The sequence below is a fragment of the Carettochelys insculpta genome, chromosome 2 (assembly GCF_033958435.1).
Source record: "Carettochelys insculpta isolate YL-2023 chromosome 2, ASM3395843v1, whole genome shotgun sequence".
In the NCBI taxonomy this organism is placed as follows: Eukaryota; Metazoa; Chordata; order Testudines; family Carettochelyidae; genus Carettochelys; species Carettochelys insculpta.
Window position 1 is genome coordinate 115,065,198 of NC_134138.1, and position 16,812 is coordinate 115,082,009.

Genomic DNA, 16,812 nt, shown 5'->3' on the forward strand with positions numbered 1-16,812 from the left:
CACCAGTACTGGATGCTCCATTATGGAGTATTTGATTATCTGGCAACCACCCGGTCTCACGGATGCTGGATAGCGAAGTTTTCTGTAGTCTTTGAGAAGTACAACCTGGGCCCACCTTCTCTCCCCCCGTGGGGGTAAACACTTGGTGTCTCCTCCCCTGCTTGTGAGTGTGGTGTTCACCTCCACCACTTGTTAACTTGATGGATCTAGTTATGTGATACGTAAATACCTTACCATTGTCTTTTTAGGTACTTGGGAAGTAACTCCCAGGTAGGGAAACCATGTTCCTTTGTTTGGTTTGCAGAGTCAGCCCTGTTTACCAACCCCTGGGAATTCTAGCACCTACTTTTACATGTGTACACACAAGAGTATTAGTCTGTCAGTCATTAGTTTTCATTTGCTACCTCACAAGGAAGCCTGCCAAGGTGGGGCAAAAGGGGCAGTTCCCCCAGGACCTGGTGATTTAAAGGACCCAGGACTTCTCACCACCACTGTTATCACAGGAGTGGCAGCAGCCAGAAACCTGGGCCCTTTAAATTCCTTCTGGAGCACAGCATGGCATGTTTTGGGCAGTGCTCAGGGCTGGTGGAGGAGTCCACTCTGGGCAGTGATGAGGGCTGGGCTGCCCCCCAGCCCCACCTCTTCTGCCCGAGGACCCGCACTTTTGTCAGGGCCTAGGAAGGCAGTCGGGATGCTGTATACAAAGATTATTGCAGTAGTGTGGAGGGTGTGAATCCAGGGTGCTTAGCGTCACAGGGCGCATGGCAAATGAAAAGGAAGGGGCAAGAAAAGAATTGAAGGGCACCGGTCATGCGCATTCTTCATTTGATCATCTTCTTCTGCCCCTCTGTTCTCCTCTTTTCCCAATCTCCCTCTGTGTGACCCTCATTTCCTACTGTGCTGTATCAATGCTCTCTGCTACCTCAACCCCCTTTTGGCCAGAACAAAATATATATCCCCTTCTCCTAGCACAAGCTTGCTGCATTTCGGTCAGGTTCACTGCCGTATGACAAAGGCAATAGCATGCCTGGATCAAAACACCTTGGAATTGGGTAGCAGCTGCTTGCTCTTGAGATTTGCAGCTATCACTGATTCTTCCTTGCTTAACACTGACGGGAATGCGTCTAGGGCCAAACGGTGAACTTGGTTTAGCCGGTCCTGATAGCTTTGTCATAGTTATTTTCATTCTCTCTGACTACCAATCCAGCCCATGTTACTAGTGACCCTAGTACTAGTTATAACCCCCTGATCTGCAGGGACAGTGAAAGAGGTGAAAGCAGTTCAGTCTCCAGGACCACTCTGAGGAACTACCATCACAGGTGCCAATTATTGTTGATTAACTTGCTCACTAAGAATTGGACCAAGCTCAGTAGCTCATAAGCCACAAAGCTTGGGCTGGATTTCAACCCCAGATATACCCTTTATCATATCACATTACTCAGTCAATGACTTTACCTTTTGAATTCTGTATCCACATTGTTAGGTAATTTGGTTTTCTGTGTTTGGAAATGTAGTGACACATTCTTTCACTTTTGTGCTCAACACAGCTACATCTTAACTGGTGTCTTCCTCTGTTTTCCAGGCTTTAATTTATTACTGCGAAGTGCTAACACAGCCTAACCTCTACCTGCAGAAAGCGGCTTGCGTGGCACTGAAATGCCTTCAGGTAAAATGTGATGCAATCAGTTATTGTACTCTGCTTTGCTGTCCCAAGGAAGTTCACAGCAAAAACAAAGATTTTATTCAACAGAGCCTCCTCAGCACAAACTGGAAGATGCCAACAACAGCAACAATGGGAGCATTGCCTTTTATTTTGCATTTTCTGCCCTAATATTTAACAAATGGCTGGTTGGCCTGAATTGGGGAGAATGTTGACTTTTAAAGCAGTCCATTTCTGGGGTGATCAGCTATGTATTGTGTACCTGTCTCTTTGTGCCTTTATAAAAAGGCTCTTATTTATCTTATAGGGTATGTGTCACCCCCACCCCACACACACACACCACAGTACAGAGTCTCGGTAGAGGGGGAAGAATGGTCTTCTCAGAACAATGGGCACAGCCAAAAGTTGTAAAAAGAGAGAGAGAGATGGAGACATTGGTCTCTGTTCAGTGCCTGATACCATAGTTATTGAAAGAGTGTACGGAACCTGTAGGTAAAAGTCTCCACAGCAAAGTGGCTGGGCTCCATGTAAGTCACCTCCCTATTCAGTATCAGTTTCTAGTGCCATTTGTGCAGGTCCCCACAGACTATCAGGACACTATATCATTAATGGATATGTGCTGCTAGACTAACTGGTTCTCTTTAATATAGCAGAGAAAGATATCAAAGAACTAATGCTAGAAGCTGAAGCCACATGATACAAATTAAAATTAAAGGTGCTGTATATATACTTAACATTGAGGCTAATTAACCACTGGATCAAACTACCAAGACACATGGTAGATTTTCCATCTCCTGGAGGTTTCAGATCAAGAGCTGGTGGTGATTCCTGGGATGATGTACCGTAGCCAAACACAATTGGTGGGGATAAATACGGGGGCAGCTGGGTGAAAATTGAAGGCTTGTACTCTATGAGAGGACACACTAGATAATCCAATGGCCCCTTCTAAAAAAAAAAAAGTCTGAATCTGTGAAGAACCTGCCTACAATGGAAAATTGAAACACTTAGGATTTTATTCTTAGCTGACCTGCACACTTTCCCTAACCTTAGCCCTGCCCCTTGGCTTTTTTTATGCTATTTTCCTCCTGCAGAGGAGATGGGAGAGAATGAACTACAGGACAGATAGTTATGTTGCTTAATGCACAAGTGGAAAGTGCTCACATGCTACAGTGATGAGAGACGTATACGAGAACCAGAAAAGAAGAGAATCACCCTTTGGAAAAATAAAAAACACATACAATCAAATGTTTTTAAAAATCATCTCACTTGAAAGGAACAGAGATTATGTGGCTCAAAACACCTTTCGTTTTTATGGAACAGCACCCAGCTCTCTGTTCTACTTATCACCACTTTCACAGTGGTAGCATCTCGGATACGGGCAACAACAACTGTTGCTCTGTCTAAAGGCCTGAGATTTTTTGCAGCACAAGTACAGAACAGAGTTTTACCTCCCTCCATGGAAAAGTAACAAATAGCGCTCAAACATGGAGATACAGACCAATGTTGTCATGTGCTGGGGAGGGGGGGGAGGGAGAGAGCTGTGGAGAAGGTTTATATATACACCCACACAAGAATATGAAGAGCTAATAACTGGTAATGTCAATCCACATTTGTGCACTTTCCAGGCTACTGAAAGTATTAAAATGCTGGCCACACTCTGCCAATCTGACAATGAAGAAATCAGAAAAGTAGCATCTGAAACCCTTCTCGCTCTTGGTGAGTTGTGTGTGTGATTTCTTTTACTGTGACAAAGTATCCAAGAAACAGACACATTTTAAGACAATAACTCAAAATGTAATTGGACCCATAGACCCATGAGCTTTTAAAAAAATAAACCAAAAGAAACTAGCCCCAAAGGGGGAAAAATAGAAAGAAAGAAGGAAGTAGGCAGCCTGGACCAGATGACAATCAAGAATGCAAAAGCAAAACTGGAACTGCAGCTGGCAAGGAATGTGAAGGGTAGTGAAGGGCTTGTATAGGCATGTTAATAACAGGAGCATGATCAGAGAGGGTGTGGGGCCATTACTGGATGAGGGAGGTATCCTGGTGACAGATGATGAAGGAAAAGCTGAAGTACTCAATGCTTTTTTTGTTTGCTTCAGTCTTCACAGACAAGGTCATCTCCAGACTATTGCACTAGGCAATGCAGTATGGGAAGGAGGTGGGCAGCCCTCAGTGGGGAAGAAACAGGCTAAGAGCTACTTAGAAAAGCTAGAGGTACACAAATCCATGGGTGTGCATTTCATGCACCCAAGAGTACTGAGGGAATTGGCAGATGTCATTACAGAGCCTTTGGCCATTATCTTTGAAAACTCATGAAGAGCAGCAGAGATCCTGAATTACTGGAAGAGGGCAAATGTAGTGTCCATCTTTAAGAAAAGGAAAGCAGAACTACGCAGGGAACTATAGACCAGCCAGCCTTACCTCAGTCCCCTGAAAAATCATGGAGAGGATCCTCAAGGAATCCGTTTTGGAGCACTTGGAAGAGAGTAAAGTGATGATGTAGTCAAAATGGATTCACCAAGGGCAAGTTGTGCCTGATGAAGCTGCTTAGCTTTATGACGAGGTGACTGGCTCTGTGGCGATGGGGAAGTCAATGGAAGTGATATACCTTGACTTTACCAAAGCTTTTGATATGGTCTTCCACAACATTATTGCCCATGCGTTAAGGCAATACGGATTGGATACTTAGACTGTAAGATGGGTAAAAAGCTGGCTTGATGGAAAGGTGCAAAGGGTAGTGGTCAATGGCTTAATAGCTGGATGGTGGTCAGTTTCAAGTGGAATGCCCCAAGGATCAGGTCTAGGGCCAGTGCTGTTCAACAGCTTTATTAATTACCTGGATGAGGGGATGGATTGCACCCTCAGCAAATTTGCAAATGACACTAAGCTAGGGGGACAAGTAGATACATTGGAGGGTAGGGATAGGGTACAGCGTGACCTCGACAGATTGGAGGGTTGGGCCAAAAGTTATCTGATGAGGTTCAACAAGGACAATGCCAAGCACTGGCTAAGCAGCAGTGCAGCAGCACAGGACCTGGGGATTACAGTGGATGAGAGGCTGGGTATGAGTCAACAGTGTGCTTTGTAGCCAAGCAGCTCATGGTATAGTTGGGTGCAAGAGGTGAAACAGTTCCAGCAGCACTAGAAAAGTTACTATTCCCCTCTTCTCTGAGGCCATAGCTGGAATATTTCATGCAGTTCTGGGTCCTCCAGTATAAAAAGAATGTGGACATATTGGAGAGAGGTCAGCGGAGGGCAACGAAAATGATTAAGGGGGCTGGAGCACACGAGGGCCGTATCTACACTGGCACAAAACTTCGAAAAGGCCATGCAAATGGCCATTTCGAAGATTACTAATGAGGCACTGAAGTGCATATTCAGTGCCTCATTAGCATGCCACCGGCCACGGCTCTTCGAAATTGTCACGTTTTTGCTCCCGCATGGCTCGGCCAGATGGGGCCCTTTTCACAAGGACCCCCGCCAACTTCGAAGTCCCTTTATTCCAATCTGCTGATGGATGAGCCGCACAGGAGCGAAAAGCAGCAATTTTGAAGAGCCATGGCTGGTGGCATGCTAATGAGGTGCTGAATATGCACTTCAGCACCTCATTAGTCATCTTCGAAATGCACGCACGCACACACATACACAAAATCCAAGGCTGTCTGTAAAAAGAAGATCACAGAAGCCCCTCTGACCTGCCTTAAGACAAGACACATGGACAATATCAGATGAGACATAATGTGATGACATTCATACAGAAAACAATATATGGAAAAGGCCTGCTTTTAAGACAGCAAAAGCACTACTTGTTCTTTTCTATTTGTTACATAGGTAAACTTTAGCTTGGAGAGCCATAACCATTTAGTAGTACACCTGTGTAAACAGCATCACATGATCACAAGGCTCACCTGCTTCATCTCTGATCCACACGAGTCTTCTCCACTTTGTAATGAAATTCAGATCATCTGTAAATCCATACTCATCACAGCTCCCTAGGTTTCTAAAGATGAGAGAGTATATTACATTCTACTTCATTCTTATTCTTCCTTTGCCTATTTTGATTATGTATGTGCCCATGCTCAGATCTGGATGCTTTATACAATGTCATATAAAACTAAATCCTTACTACACCAGTAACCTTAATAGATTGCCTGGACAAATAAAATAAATAAAAAAAAAAATTAAATGACATCCTGGCCCCCATCCTATTACATATTTTTCTCTCTCTCCTCTGAAAAATGTGGTCGGAAAGTGATAGCAAAATTATTTGATAGAAGACTGCTTGTTTTGACATGACAGTGGTAAAGAGTAAGCAAGCAAAACAGTATTTATTCAAGAAAACAGTATGTGGACTATCTACTGCCAAAGGAATAGTTTGAACATTTCTAGCATGTTCAATTTTTGTGGATAATTTCTTAATTGGCACTTATATGAAAATTACAATAGAAAATGTAACCAGAAAAAGAAATTCTTTGCACAGGAAGGATTGTAGGATGTGAAATTTGTGTGCACAAATGATATAGCATTTATTTATGCTTTATTTTTTTGTGCTCAGGTGAGGATGGGCGACTGGCATATGAACAGCTGGATAAATTCCCTCACGAATTTGTTAAAGTTGGAGGCCGGCGGGGGACTGAAGTTGCCACAGCTTTTTAAGCACAAGACAATCTATGTAACAATCAACAGTCATTCTGCATCATAAGACTGTCCACATTCATTGGGATGGTGCTGTAATTTAACTGCTTCAAAAACAAAGAGCTGAAAGTTAGAAACTTACAGCCCTTTTAAAAAAAAAGTGTGTAAAAATCAGTTATTGAATTCCTATTGGTTCTTCTTCCTAGCTTAGGCTGGAACAAGTATATGTTGAAGATAATACTGCTTCAATTCTTGCGGAGTAAATTATGTCATTGCAGTAAATCAGTCTCAGTAAATTTATCTGATTTTAGAATTCAGATTCTTAATATTTTTACACAAGTTTGTAATGGTTTTATTAGGGTTGTTCTGTAAACTTGAAATGTGATGCTGTGTTTAAAAAGGAAAAGCAGGAAGCAAACCAAGTGGAACTACAAAATCATTTTCTCTCCACAGGGCGGGAGAGTTGGGTGCCTAGCAGGGTGCCTAGCAGCACAGACCTAGACTCAACTATCCAGATTTATTTTAACGATGAAATACAGATCAAGTTTCTTCAAACCAAGTTTTGCCTCCGGAAACAACAACAAGCTGTAAACCCCAGGAAACATTATTTCACTGACTCATTTTAAATGCCTCTGTTGGTCTTTTATTTTCTCCCTCTCACCCTCCAGTAATGAACTATGATTAATCCAGGGATTTTCTTGTGCTATCAAGCAATTATGTAGCTCTTATAGAAATAAATGGAAAGTCAAAAGTGCTCATTGTTCAAAAAGAAAACATGAATATAATGGTTAATTGCATGAATCCCTGAAGCAATTTTTGTTTCCTAGGTTACAAGAAGGAGTGAGCTACATGCACTCTGGCAAGTGCATAACAACTTGCTGTAATTTCAGTATAAAGAATTAAAGCAAACTACAGAGCACCTTGGAAGGGTGCACATAAAGCATTTCCTCCCACCCAACTCCAAGTATGAAAGACTAAGTGCTTCAAGTTATTGACTATAGCTCTTTAGTTAATAGGTGAGAGTAATTTAACAGAACAGCACTCCTGTACTGCAGTACATCTGACATAAAATACTATTCAGCTGTTCATTAAAACATACACCTTATGAGGAATTATACAGAAAAGGATCACAAATAATTTGTTCACTTCAAAGAGCAGCCTTGTGCGCCAAATACATTGGCAGACAGTATTTCTGACTGTGAATGTTACCAAGACTGTACATACAACTGTATATTTATAAATATATATGTATATATTCTTCCTTTAATGAAAAAGGTACATTTGTACATTCTAAAATATTTACTTGTTTACAGCAGGAAACAGGCTCTTGTTATGGAGGGCTAAATAGCTATGTCATGGTTTTCATATCTCATCTACTGCACAAACTGATTCTCCCCTCATATTCTTCTGTTCTGACACCTGATTTTTTGCTTTCTAGTTTTGTGGCAGTTGTGTTCATATTTCCTATCACATTTAAGTTATAATAAAGAATATTTTTAATCACTAAACACATTGGTCCAAACTATAAAATGTGTGCGTGCAACCTTCTTCACTATGGGGACTAAACAACCTTAATACACATTTCTCAGGCTTTCATCTAAAGTAGAAATTGGGTCCCACCACCAGCCAATAACGGCCACTAATCACTCTGGCTCTCCCAGGGCAAAGCCCATCCATTGTGAACAAGGAAGGCCTCAGTTCTCAATGGTACAACTCTCTTCATGCTGGCACCAGGCCAAATCCCTGAAATAGTAAGATCATAATTTGCTACTTGTGGCAGCTTCCTTTGTGCAGTAAGATGTTGCTCAGGAAACAAATCTGCCAGAAGAGAGTCACTTGTGTACCAATGTACTATTATTGGTGCCTTTTTGTTAAAAAGAAAGAAGCTGGTACGCAGCTAGCGCCATGCCTCCCCCTGCTAGTAGGGTTCCTGTGGCTGGGGCTGTCAGTAGGGCTCCAGGCCCCAGCTGGTTCCCATCTATGGGCTAGTGAAGTCCCTGCCACCTGGCCAGGGATCCCACAGCTGGGGCTGCTAAGGTGTTGGTACACATTACCACCAAATATGGTCACAAAAAAGCACCATTATATATGCACTTGATAAGAACAGCTGGGGAAGGAGTTAGTTGTGTTTTGACATGTCTTATCTCCACTACAAAATTAAGCCAACTCTGAAAAGTCTAGTTAACTAAGTATGCTACCCACTACTTTCCTATTAGCCTAGCCCAGGACAAGTCCAGTTCAGCATTATGTCAGTTGATCATGGTTAGCCCTTGGCACAATATAGTAGAACCCCCAACTTATACGATTTCGACATGCATTTCTTGCAATAACTTGCACATTACAACTTGCACTGGTCAATTTCCCGGCTCCTGGGAGCAGCAGGAAGTCAGGAACCAGCCTTGCTCCTCTGCCTCTTGAAACTGACCAGTGCAAAATTTGACTTATGTGTGGTTGCCCAGGAACACAACATACACTCTACTGTACTATCATAGTGCGCTGGTTTGTCACTACATTCAGGAGCCCTGAAAAAACCACCAGCAGTATTGGAATAAGCATTTGGAAATGTGAATAGGCCCCCTGGTACTGTTAATTTATAGTTTTATAAAACACAACATGGTGGTAGATATGCAGAAACTGAAGCTTCTTTGGGACTCAAAAGGACAAGGCACAGTTGGTTTTTGACGTTTGTTCCACCCGCCCCCACCTCCCCCCCCGCCCACCCACACACACACACACACTTTTTTTTCTTTTTCATGGGTGACTAGTTTTGTATCTCTTTCTGCTGGCCGTGAGAAGCCATAGACCAAATGTTTTAATAAGCTAAAACTAACATTCATACAAAAGAGACAGGAAAAACCATGGGAAGAAAAATCAGCATGGAACAGTGGAAAGGTGGAGCTGATAGTCTAATGCTAGTCTCCGGTAACTACCATCCGCACACATGATATAAGGTGCAAAGTTTTTTCCACAACACTAGACCGTGGTAGAGGAGGAGGAATATGTGATTAGTATTATCTGAGTTTCTGCAAAACAAAACGAGAAGTTATTTTATTTATGTTTTAAATAACAGCGTTATTTTGAAAATACAATAAGATGAGGTCTGATTTCTGCTGTTCCTTCCTTTGCTGATCTAGAATAAGCTTACAGCATGATTGTAGCACGTTGAACACATTCTTTTAAACAACATGTCTTCAGCAAGCTGAATGTAAATATGTGGTACAAGGAAATGGGGGTGTAGAATGTTGATTTGCTAATAACATCTTATGATGTCACCAGATTCTGTTACAACAAAGAGCTGCTGCCATTTTTCATTCTGTTTATTAGCTTTATTCTAAAGTGTTGCTTAGTTACTAACCTGAATGATTTGCTTCAAAAATCAGAATAAATACACTGGCTTTCCAGCCAATTGCTATTTAATTTTCAGAGCACACGAAATTCTAAATGCATTGAAGAAAATCATTAAAGGCAATTTTTTGGGAGTCATGGAAAGTATATTTAAAAAGCTTCAAGGCTGTTACGAAACTTGCATCAAAACCTTTTCCTCTTCTGAGAAGGAAGAGCCCTACAATCCAAATGACAGCGTTTTTCATAAACAAAAAATTGTTAGATATGGCACTGATGTGAGGAACACACAACTACCCCTGGAAGAGAGAGCCCATGCTGCCAAAAATATTGGAATGTTAGCCTACACAGGTAACAAGGCAAATTGGCTTGCTAAAATATTTTTTCTGTCTTTGTGTTTGCTATTTCAACATAATTTAAATGTACTGTTTCATATATGTGCTAAAATAAAGCCATCCCCTTGCATTACTACAACTACTAAAATCTCTCTCCTTTCAACCTTCCTTACTCCTCTCCTTTTGCGCGGCGCACTGAGTTCAACTTTGATCCCTGAAAGCATCTTTTCACACGTGCACAAAATCAAATCACAGAAGATCAACCCGCTGCAGGTCAATCTTCTGGGTAGTCTAGGTGTGGCCTAATTTAGCTTTCATATGCCCAAGTTTCACCTCACTTAAATACATGTGCTTACATGGACATAAAAGCACAGATGTGTCACAGCACACAATCATGGAATAACTCCCTCCCTCATTTTTACCATATAATTTTAAAATAAATCAATTTGAATATAAAATTATACTGGCATTTCAGTGTTTTGTACATAGAAGTATGCATACCCGTTTGAGCAGCATTGCACAAAACTTTACAGTAAGGATAAGTAGTGCTATTCTGAGCTTGTTGAAGAAAAGAAGGGTTTGCTGAGCCTGCCAATCAACAAGCCTACTATAATTGCCAGAAATATTCATCATCAGTTGGCATCATAATGTTAAAAACGTGAACTGTTTAAGTCATAGTTCCACTGTGGGTAGAGGAGCCCCTGCTTCTTCTAAATGGTAGCAAAGGTACAGCAAAAAGTTTCCCATATATTATGATCCAAGAACACCCTGCTGGCAAACATTCTTTGATTTCAGGGAATGTAACATCAGTCAAAAACTCAAAAAGAAGCTGTCGAAGTCACGATTTTGACCACGCAGACAACTGTATCAGGGAGGTGCCCAGGGAAGGAGAGACCTATTGAACAGGATCCCTCTATCACACAATGTTTTCAGTAGAAAATGTATGTGTAACTCACTATCATGCGTTGTGCAATGTGGCCACTCTTTCTAGAGAATAGCTCAGTCATGCTCAGGAGCCAGATTCGCATCCGTCAGTGGATTTATGCAAAACTACATGGCCCGAGAATCTGTGTGAATTACTATGACTCATAACATCTGCATTTAAAAATGAGTATTTTAACCTCTAAAAATGGCATATCAGCCCAAAACTAATCCAGAGATGCTTTTACTTTGTACGAGGTTCCATGCTGTGCATAGACAAAAATCTCTTTTAGGTTGCACAGGGCAAAGATAACCAGTGGTTCTTGTTCTAAAGTTATTTACACCTGCTGCCACTGCTGTTCCCTTTAACATTTTTCTACCCCTGGAATGAATTTTGTTATGTGCACCACCACTAGAAACAAATGCTGCCTGCTGTGGGTGCTGTGGATGGGCAGCATTTGAATCTCTCCTGGGTGGCTACCCAAATGTTCAACTTACAGGGAACCCTGGCAGCTGCCAACAGTTTTCTTGCCATACATGGCAAATCCTGATACTTCCCCCACATCCCACCACCACCACCACCAGATTGGGCACGAGAAAGCTCAGATAAGTTTGCGAGGGAATATGTTCTCCAAAGCTGACCTGCAGCTCTGGTGCACTGATAACATGACTGAGCCTGCTTTTGCTCAGCCACTCAAACTGCCTGCATTGCTGGGCAACATATCTAATCCACCCAGCTGTGTTTGGTAGTGCACTGCTGGTGCAAGGTCCCCAAATTCTGTCCCTCTGCTGCCACTATGCCATACCACCAGATTGGTTTTGCAGGATGCAGCAAATTCTGCACTGACAGTGCGACAATGATGGTAATAGGGCAGGGGAAGGCAGAAGAGGGATGGTGACACATTTACCCCTATGTAACTAGATTGCATTTTGGTATCACAGGGGTGCCACAAAGTGCCTTCTCTGCCTTTATTCCTTGGAGACAAAGACCCCACCCACACACACACTTCTTTAGGACACAAAATCCCTTTTAAAAATTCAATATGCTACTGCTCTGATAAAAAGGAAAAAATGTGCAATAAATATGCCCTAGCATAAGAAATAGATGATAGTCAGAATCAGATTAAATATAAGCAACTGCTTGCCCCCAACTTCAAATGCAGTTCTGAGAAAACACCCAACACCTAGTAAAACCACTTAAGAACAGTAAATCACGTGCAGTATATCCTCTTTGAAAAGTGATCACCACATTAGAGCAACATGCCTCAGAGCAGACAACTCACCGCAAAATATCAAAGGATTTCAGTAGCACTTTTAAGAAATAATTCTAAATAAAAGCCCTTCATTTTCAGTTTTTACCAATCTTTATGACCATTTCCCTGGTTTTACAAAAGTTTTTTGGTTTTTACCCATTTTTGCTCAAGTTTTGGATCACTCAAATACAGAAAAATAGGCCACATCTACACTAGCAAGTTATTTCAACATATTTTGCAAAAGGATCTTTCAAAATGTACAGCTAAACATCTACACACAAAAAGTATTCTTTCAAAATTAAACTGAAAGACCGCGGTGCTCCTTTCAAAAGTGCTCTTCAATTCTCATTCCAGGAAGAGCGCCTTCTTTCGAAAGCTTCTTTCAAAGGAAAGTGTGTGTAGGTGCTCTGCAGGTCCTTTCTTTTCCAAAAGAGCAGTCCTCAGCATACCCAATTTTTCGATCTCTGGCCTGTTCTTTCAGAAGAATGGGGGCTGTGCGGATGCTCTCTTTTGCAAGAGCAGATGGCTCTTTGATCCGCTTTTTTGTGTGGATGCACTCTTTTGAAAGAAGTTTTGTCGGGAGAGGTCTTCCGGAAGGGCTTCTTTCAAAAGAGCTCTGTAGCATAGACGTAGCCATACAGGTTACGATAAAAAATTCAATACATTAAGTAGATATTAGCAAATTACTCGACATGAAAATGTGAGGCTAAAGTAAGGTAATGTAATGCAGGACATACATATGCACATGTACATACAAGTAAAATATTTCATGAAATAAAACAGCATTAAGCTTTTACTTTCAATCCCCTTACTTTTCTAATTGTTGCTGTTTTTTCTATCCTCCCATTCTTCTCTCCCATCTCATAATATCAGTAGTTAAAGAAAACAGATAATAGTTTTGCACCAATTTTTACCTGCCTTTTCCCTTTTTTTGTTTTGGTTAAAAGTCAGTACCTACCTGGGAAGTGTTAAAATAAAAACCAACAGAAAAGAGAGTGTTGAGTATGTACAATGCATATGTCTTCAGTTGTTATGCCTTCTGTAGAACGGGTTTTTAAATTTCAACTTTTATTGTTACTTGGCCTTATTTGCAAATAAGTAACCCCCTCTTCCCCTTTATTACATTTATTGTATCTTATTTCCAATTATAAGCCAGGGTCCAACTGTTCCTGTGCTGACTACCTGCACAGACAATCCCTGCTGAGATGTCAGATCTGAAGGGCTTTCAATCTAGCAAACTTGTAGGTTTGGCAGTACCCAAAAGCTCAAGTTCCTCAGAGCAGAGACAGTACAAGTAGATATAATTTGTGTGCATCTAAACACACACACGTACCTCAAGTAACTATCATTACTGTATAATTAATTCTTCTATAAGGTACTTTTATGTATTAAATTTGAGGAATAATTAAGGATTCTTGGGATACCATATCGTGATATCTCCAACTCTTCACTTTTAGAGTGTTTTGTAGACATGTTAACCATATGAAAATATTGTCCCCATTTTCAGACACTGAAATTGAATGCATAGTGAGGTTAAGGCCCAGGTCCTCAAACGTATTTTAGTGTCTGTCACTGAAATTAGCAAAAGTTTATATATTCTGAGGGTCCAAGTGACAAGATCAAGGTTACACAGGACGCATGTAGCAGAGAGAAAGAAAGAACCTGTATGTTTCATCTCCCCGTTCTATAATTTAGCCTCATGACTATCCTTCTCCTTTAGTTTCCTTGTGGCACACACAGTGGATTGGATGTGCTCCCACACAACTGAACTGACTAAAAAGGTTCTGTAGTAGCCTTAAAAAAATCAATAATTTGCACACACATTGGAAAGTCTACCTAGCAGCCTATCAAAACAAAAAAGCAGTCCAGTAGCACTTTACAGACTAACCATAATTTATTAGGTGATGAGCTTTTCTGAGACAGACCAACTTCTTCAGATCATAGCCATACCAGAACAGACTTAATATTTAAGCCAGAGAACCAAACATAGTAATCAAGGTTGACAAATCAGAAAAATATAATCAAAGTGAGCAAATCAGAGAGCAGAGGGGCAGAAGGGAGGAGAGTCGAGAATTAGATAAAGCCAAGTATGCAAAAGAGCCCCTATAATGAACTAGAAAATTCCCATTCTTGTTCAAACCACGAAAACCTGTGTGTCCCATGAAAGTTCATCACCTAATAAATTATTTTGTTAGTCTTTTGTTTTGATCATATATAGACTAGCATAGCTATCTGTTACTAGCAACCTATGACTTTCTGAAGATTATTTTTCAATTACAGGTGGCACAAATGCTGGACTATATGCATCTGAATATATTCAGGACCTCATTGATATCTTGCATATGCCAGATACTTCAGCAAAAGTGAGGATCCTGGTGCTCCAAGGGCTGTGTGGTATTTGCTATATAAATTATAGTAACCAAAACAAGGTAAAAGACCTAAATCTTGCAGATGTTCTTCTGGCCTGTCTCACTGAAGATGAAGATTTATCTCCAGCTAGTAACCGTATTACTGTAGTTAAATTCTGGGTTTGTTACCTGTTGACCGTCCTTTGTTGCAACGACATCCCCTACATTAAACTACTCCATGAACTAGGAGGTCAAATGCTGGAAACAAATCTGAAATTCCTCTCTAGCATGGAATGGTCTGGTTGGCCAGATAATTACGCAGAAGTGCTCTTTTCCCTTTTGGGGTTTCACAAAGCTCAACTTAGCTCATGTTTAAAATGAAATAACTCTCTCAAAAATAGTTATAATCTAAACTACTCACATGGCATAATAAAGAAAATGAAGATTAAACAATGTTATTCTCCCCCTACTTCAAAAGGATATGGAATTAAAAAGTTACAGGACTGTATCTCAAATCCTATATGCATCCATTATTCACACCCCCCTGCAGAATGTCAAGACCACACTACAACTACCATCCTGCAGCTTCCCATCTGATTCATTTTCCCCAGCCAATATGTTACCAAAAACCTCTCTTCTCACACACCTGCACCAGAAATTCAAAGGATTGCAAACTAATGCTCTCTGATACTGCACTGGAGCAGAGTTTAGCGTGATCTTGGTGACAATTCAGATTGCAGGTAACTTGTGTGTAGCATACTGATTTAGCAAAACTGGAGCTTGTGGATATTGTTTCATTCTAAAGGCCTGATGCAAGTGACATTACACTAAATGGGTAATAGACTATGCACAAAGGTACATTAGTATTAGATTCCCTCCACTCACTCTAATGTTCTTCTGCAGGGTGGCTCAAGAATAGCATTTTCCCCAGGAACTAAACACATCAGGGAGGCATGGTGCTCAAAAATCGTCAGAAGGTGAGGGCTAGGGGAAGATGAGGGTTGAGACCATGAGGACAAGCCTGGGCAAAATAGCACCAAATCCAAAATGAAAAATATTTCACTACCATTCTGGACTCTGTGCCGTTCACTAGCCGAAAAGAATTCCAGCTCTGCACACAGCAGCTCACTCAGACCCAAGGCCGGAGGCAACTAGCTATCTCCCTCCCAAACTGGAGCTAGCCTCCCCTGCTCCTTCTGCCTCCACTGCATAGGGTCAATGCAAGACCCTGCCCCATAATACCCTGGTGTTAAGCCACATGGGAACCCCAGGACTCGACCAACTGCTGGCTTCATCCTGCCCTAACAAGGCAGTGATGGGCACTTTAGTCTAGACTGCTGTCTGTGGGATTATAGAGCTTTACTGGACCTCTTATGCCAGGCACTCAAAAAGCAAGAATGCCCATGGATGCTGTCATAGAGCTTAAGGACTTTATGGTTGATATCCTGGTGCCACAGGGTCCATCTTGGGTCGGTCTTCTTTCAAGAAGAGAATACAGTCAAATGCCTTATTTAGCAGACACCTGCCCCCAGCCAAAGGAGTGAAGAAATACTCTGAGGGATTGAGAGCACCTCTTCACCCACCATCAACTGAGCACCTCAAAGAGTAGTAAGCAACAAAAATGAGAGGCAAGGCCAACAAGCCTCCCACTTCCAAAGAGCGAGGCACCAATCTCGAGCTGTTCAGCCACAGAGTATACTAAACAGCAGGAGCTGATCTTCAGGACAGCAAATCAATTAACTAGCTTGAGTCAGCATAACTACAAGTCCTAAGCCTCCATCAGCGAGACTTAGTTTGCAGCTCTGGTTGAGGAAACCAAGGTGGTTGCCTATATATCCCTGCAAGCTTCTGGATTCAGGGGATGCGGAGCTGTAGTCTAGCACAGCAATGCATCACACTGCCTGGCTCAACTGTGGGGCCTACCTCCAGAGATGCAAACAATCTAGGGCCTCCCTTTTGAGAGAAGGGGATTTTTGCAAGTTGGACTAACTTGTGGCTCAACAGCTCAAAAGGACTCACAAAACCAAAATGCTAGGTATACCCACACCAGCTACCCCGCAGAAGCCCTTCATGCCATGAGTCTTCCCACGATGGCAGTGTCTTCCCAAACTCCAGCAGGACTTCCCATGCTTTTTTGCAGTTGCCACAGCAAGCAATTATTCTCCCCCTTCCCCCTGCATCTAGAACCAGGCCAAGCATTCCTTAAGCTGTAAACAGCCTTTTTGAAGGTGTACCCGAGGTCTAAATACCTGACCTTCCCCCACAATTTCTCACTTGGATCATGCATGGCCTGATCATCACATAATGAGTACTCT

At 41.7% G+C, this 16,812-nt stretch overlaps 2 protein-coding genes across 2 annotated transcripts in view; both read left to right on the forward strand.

Moving 5' to 3' along the window:
• The window catches only part of RIPOR2 (RHO family interacting cell polarization regulator 2), a 106,368-nt gene extending 98,554 nt beyond the window's left edge, over window positions 1–7,814 (forward strand). The window contains 4 exon segments of the mRNA XM_074985879.1: window positions 1,583–1,666; window positions 3,286–3,376; window positions 6,219–6,253; window positions 6,255–7,814. Coding sequence (XP_074841980.1) covers window positions 1,583–1,666; window positions 3,286–3,376; window positions 6,219–6,253; window positions 6,255–6,365 — 321 coding nt within the window. The 3' untranslated portion in view covers window positions 6,366–7,814.
• Window positions 7,815–9,046: 1,232 nt separating this feature from the next.
• ARMH2 (armadillo like helical domain containing 2) lies at window positions 9,047–14,878 on the forward strand. The gene is made up of 2 exons (XM_074985456.1): window positions 9,047–9,991; window positions 14,430–14,878. Exons 1-2 carry the CDS (start codon window positions 9,658–9,660, stop codon window positions 14,876–14,878), a joined length of 783 nt encoding a protein of 260 aa, XP_074841557.1. The 5' UTR covers window positions 9,047–9,657.
• The last annotated feature ends 1,934 nt before the right edge of the window (window positions 14,879–16,812 follow it).

Excerpts from the sequence above, each read along its gene's own strand:
- ARMH2 (XM_074985456.1), top strand. The coding sequence starts at position 9,658 with ATGATTTGCTTCAAAAATCAGAATAAATACACTGGCTTTCCAGCCAAT. Across the intron at positions 9,992-14,429 it reads TGGAATGTTAGCCTACACAG|GTGGCACAAATGCTGGACTA; the intron begins GTAACAAGGCAA and ends TTTCAATTACAG.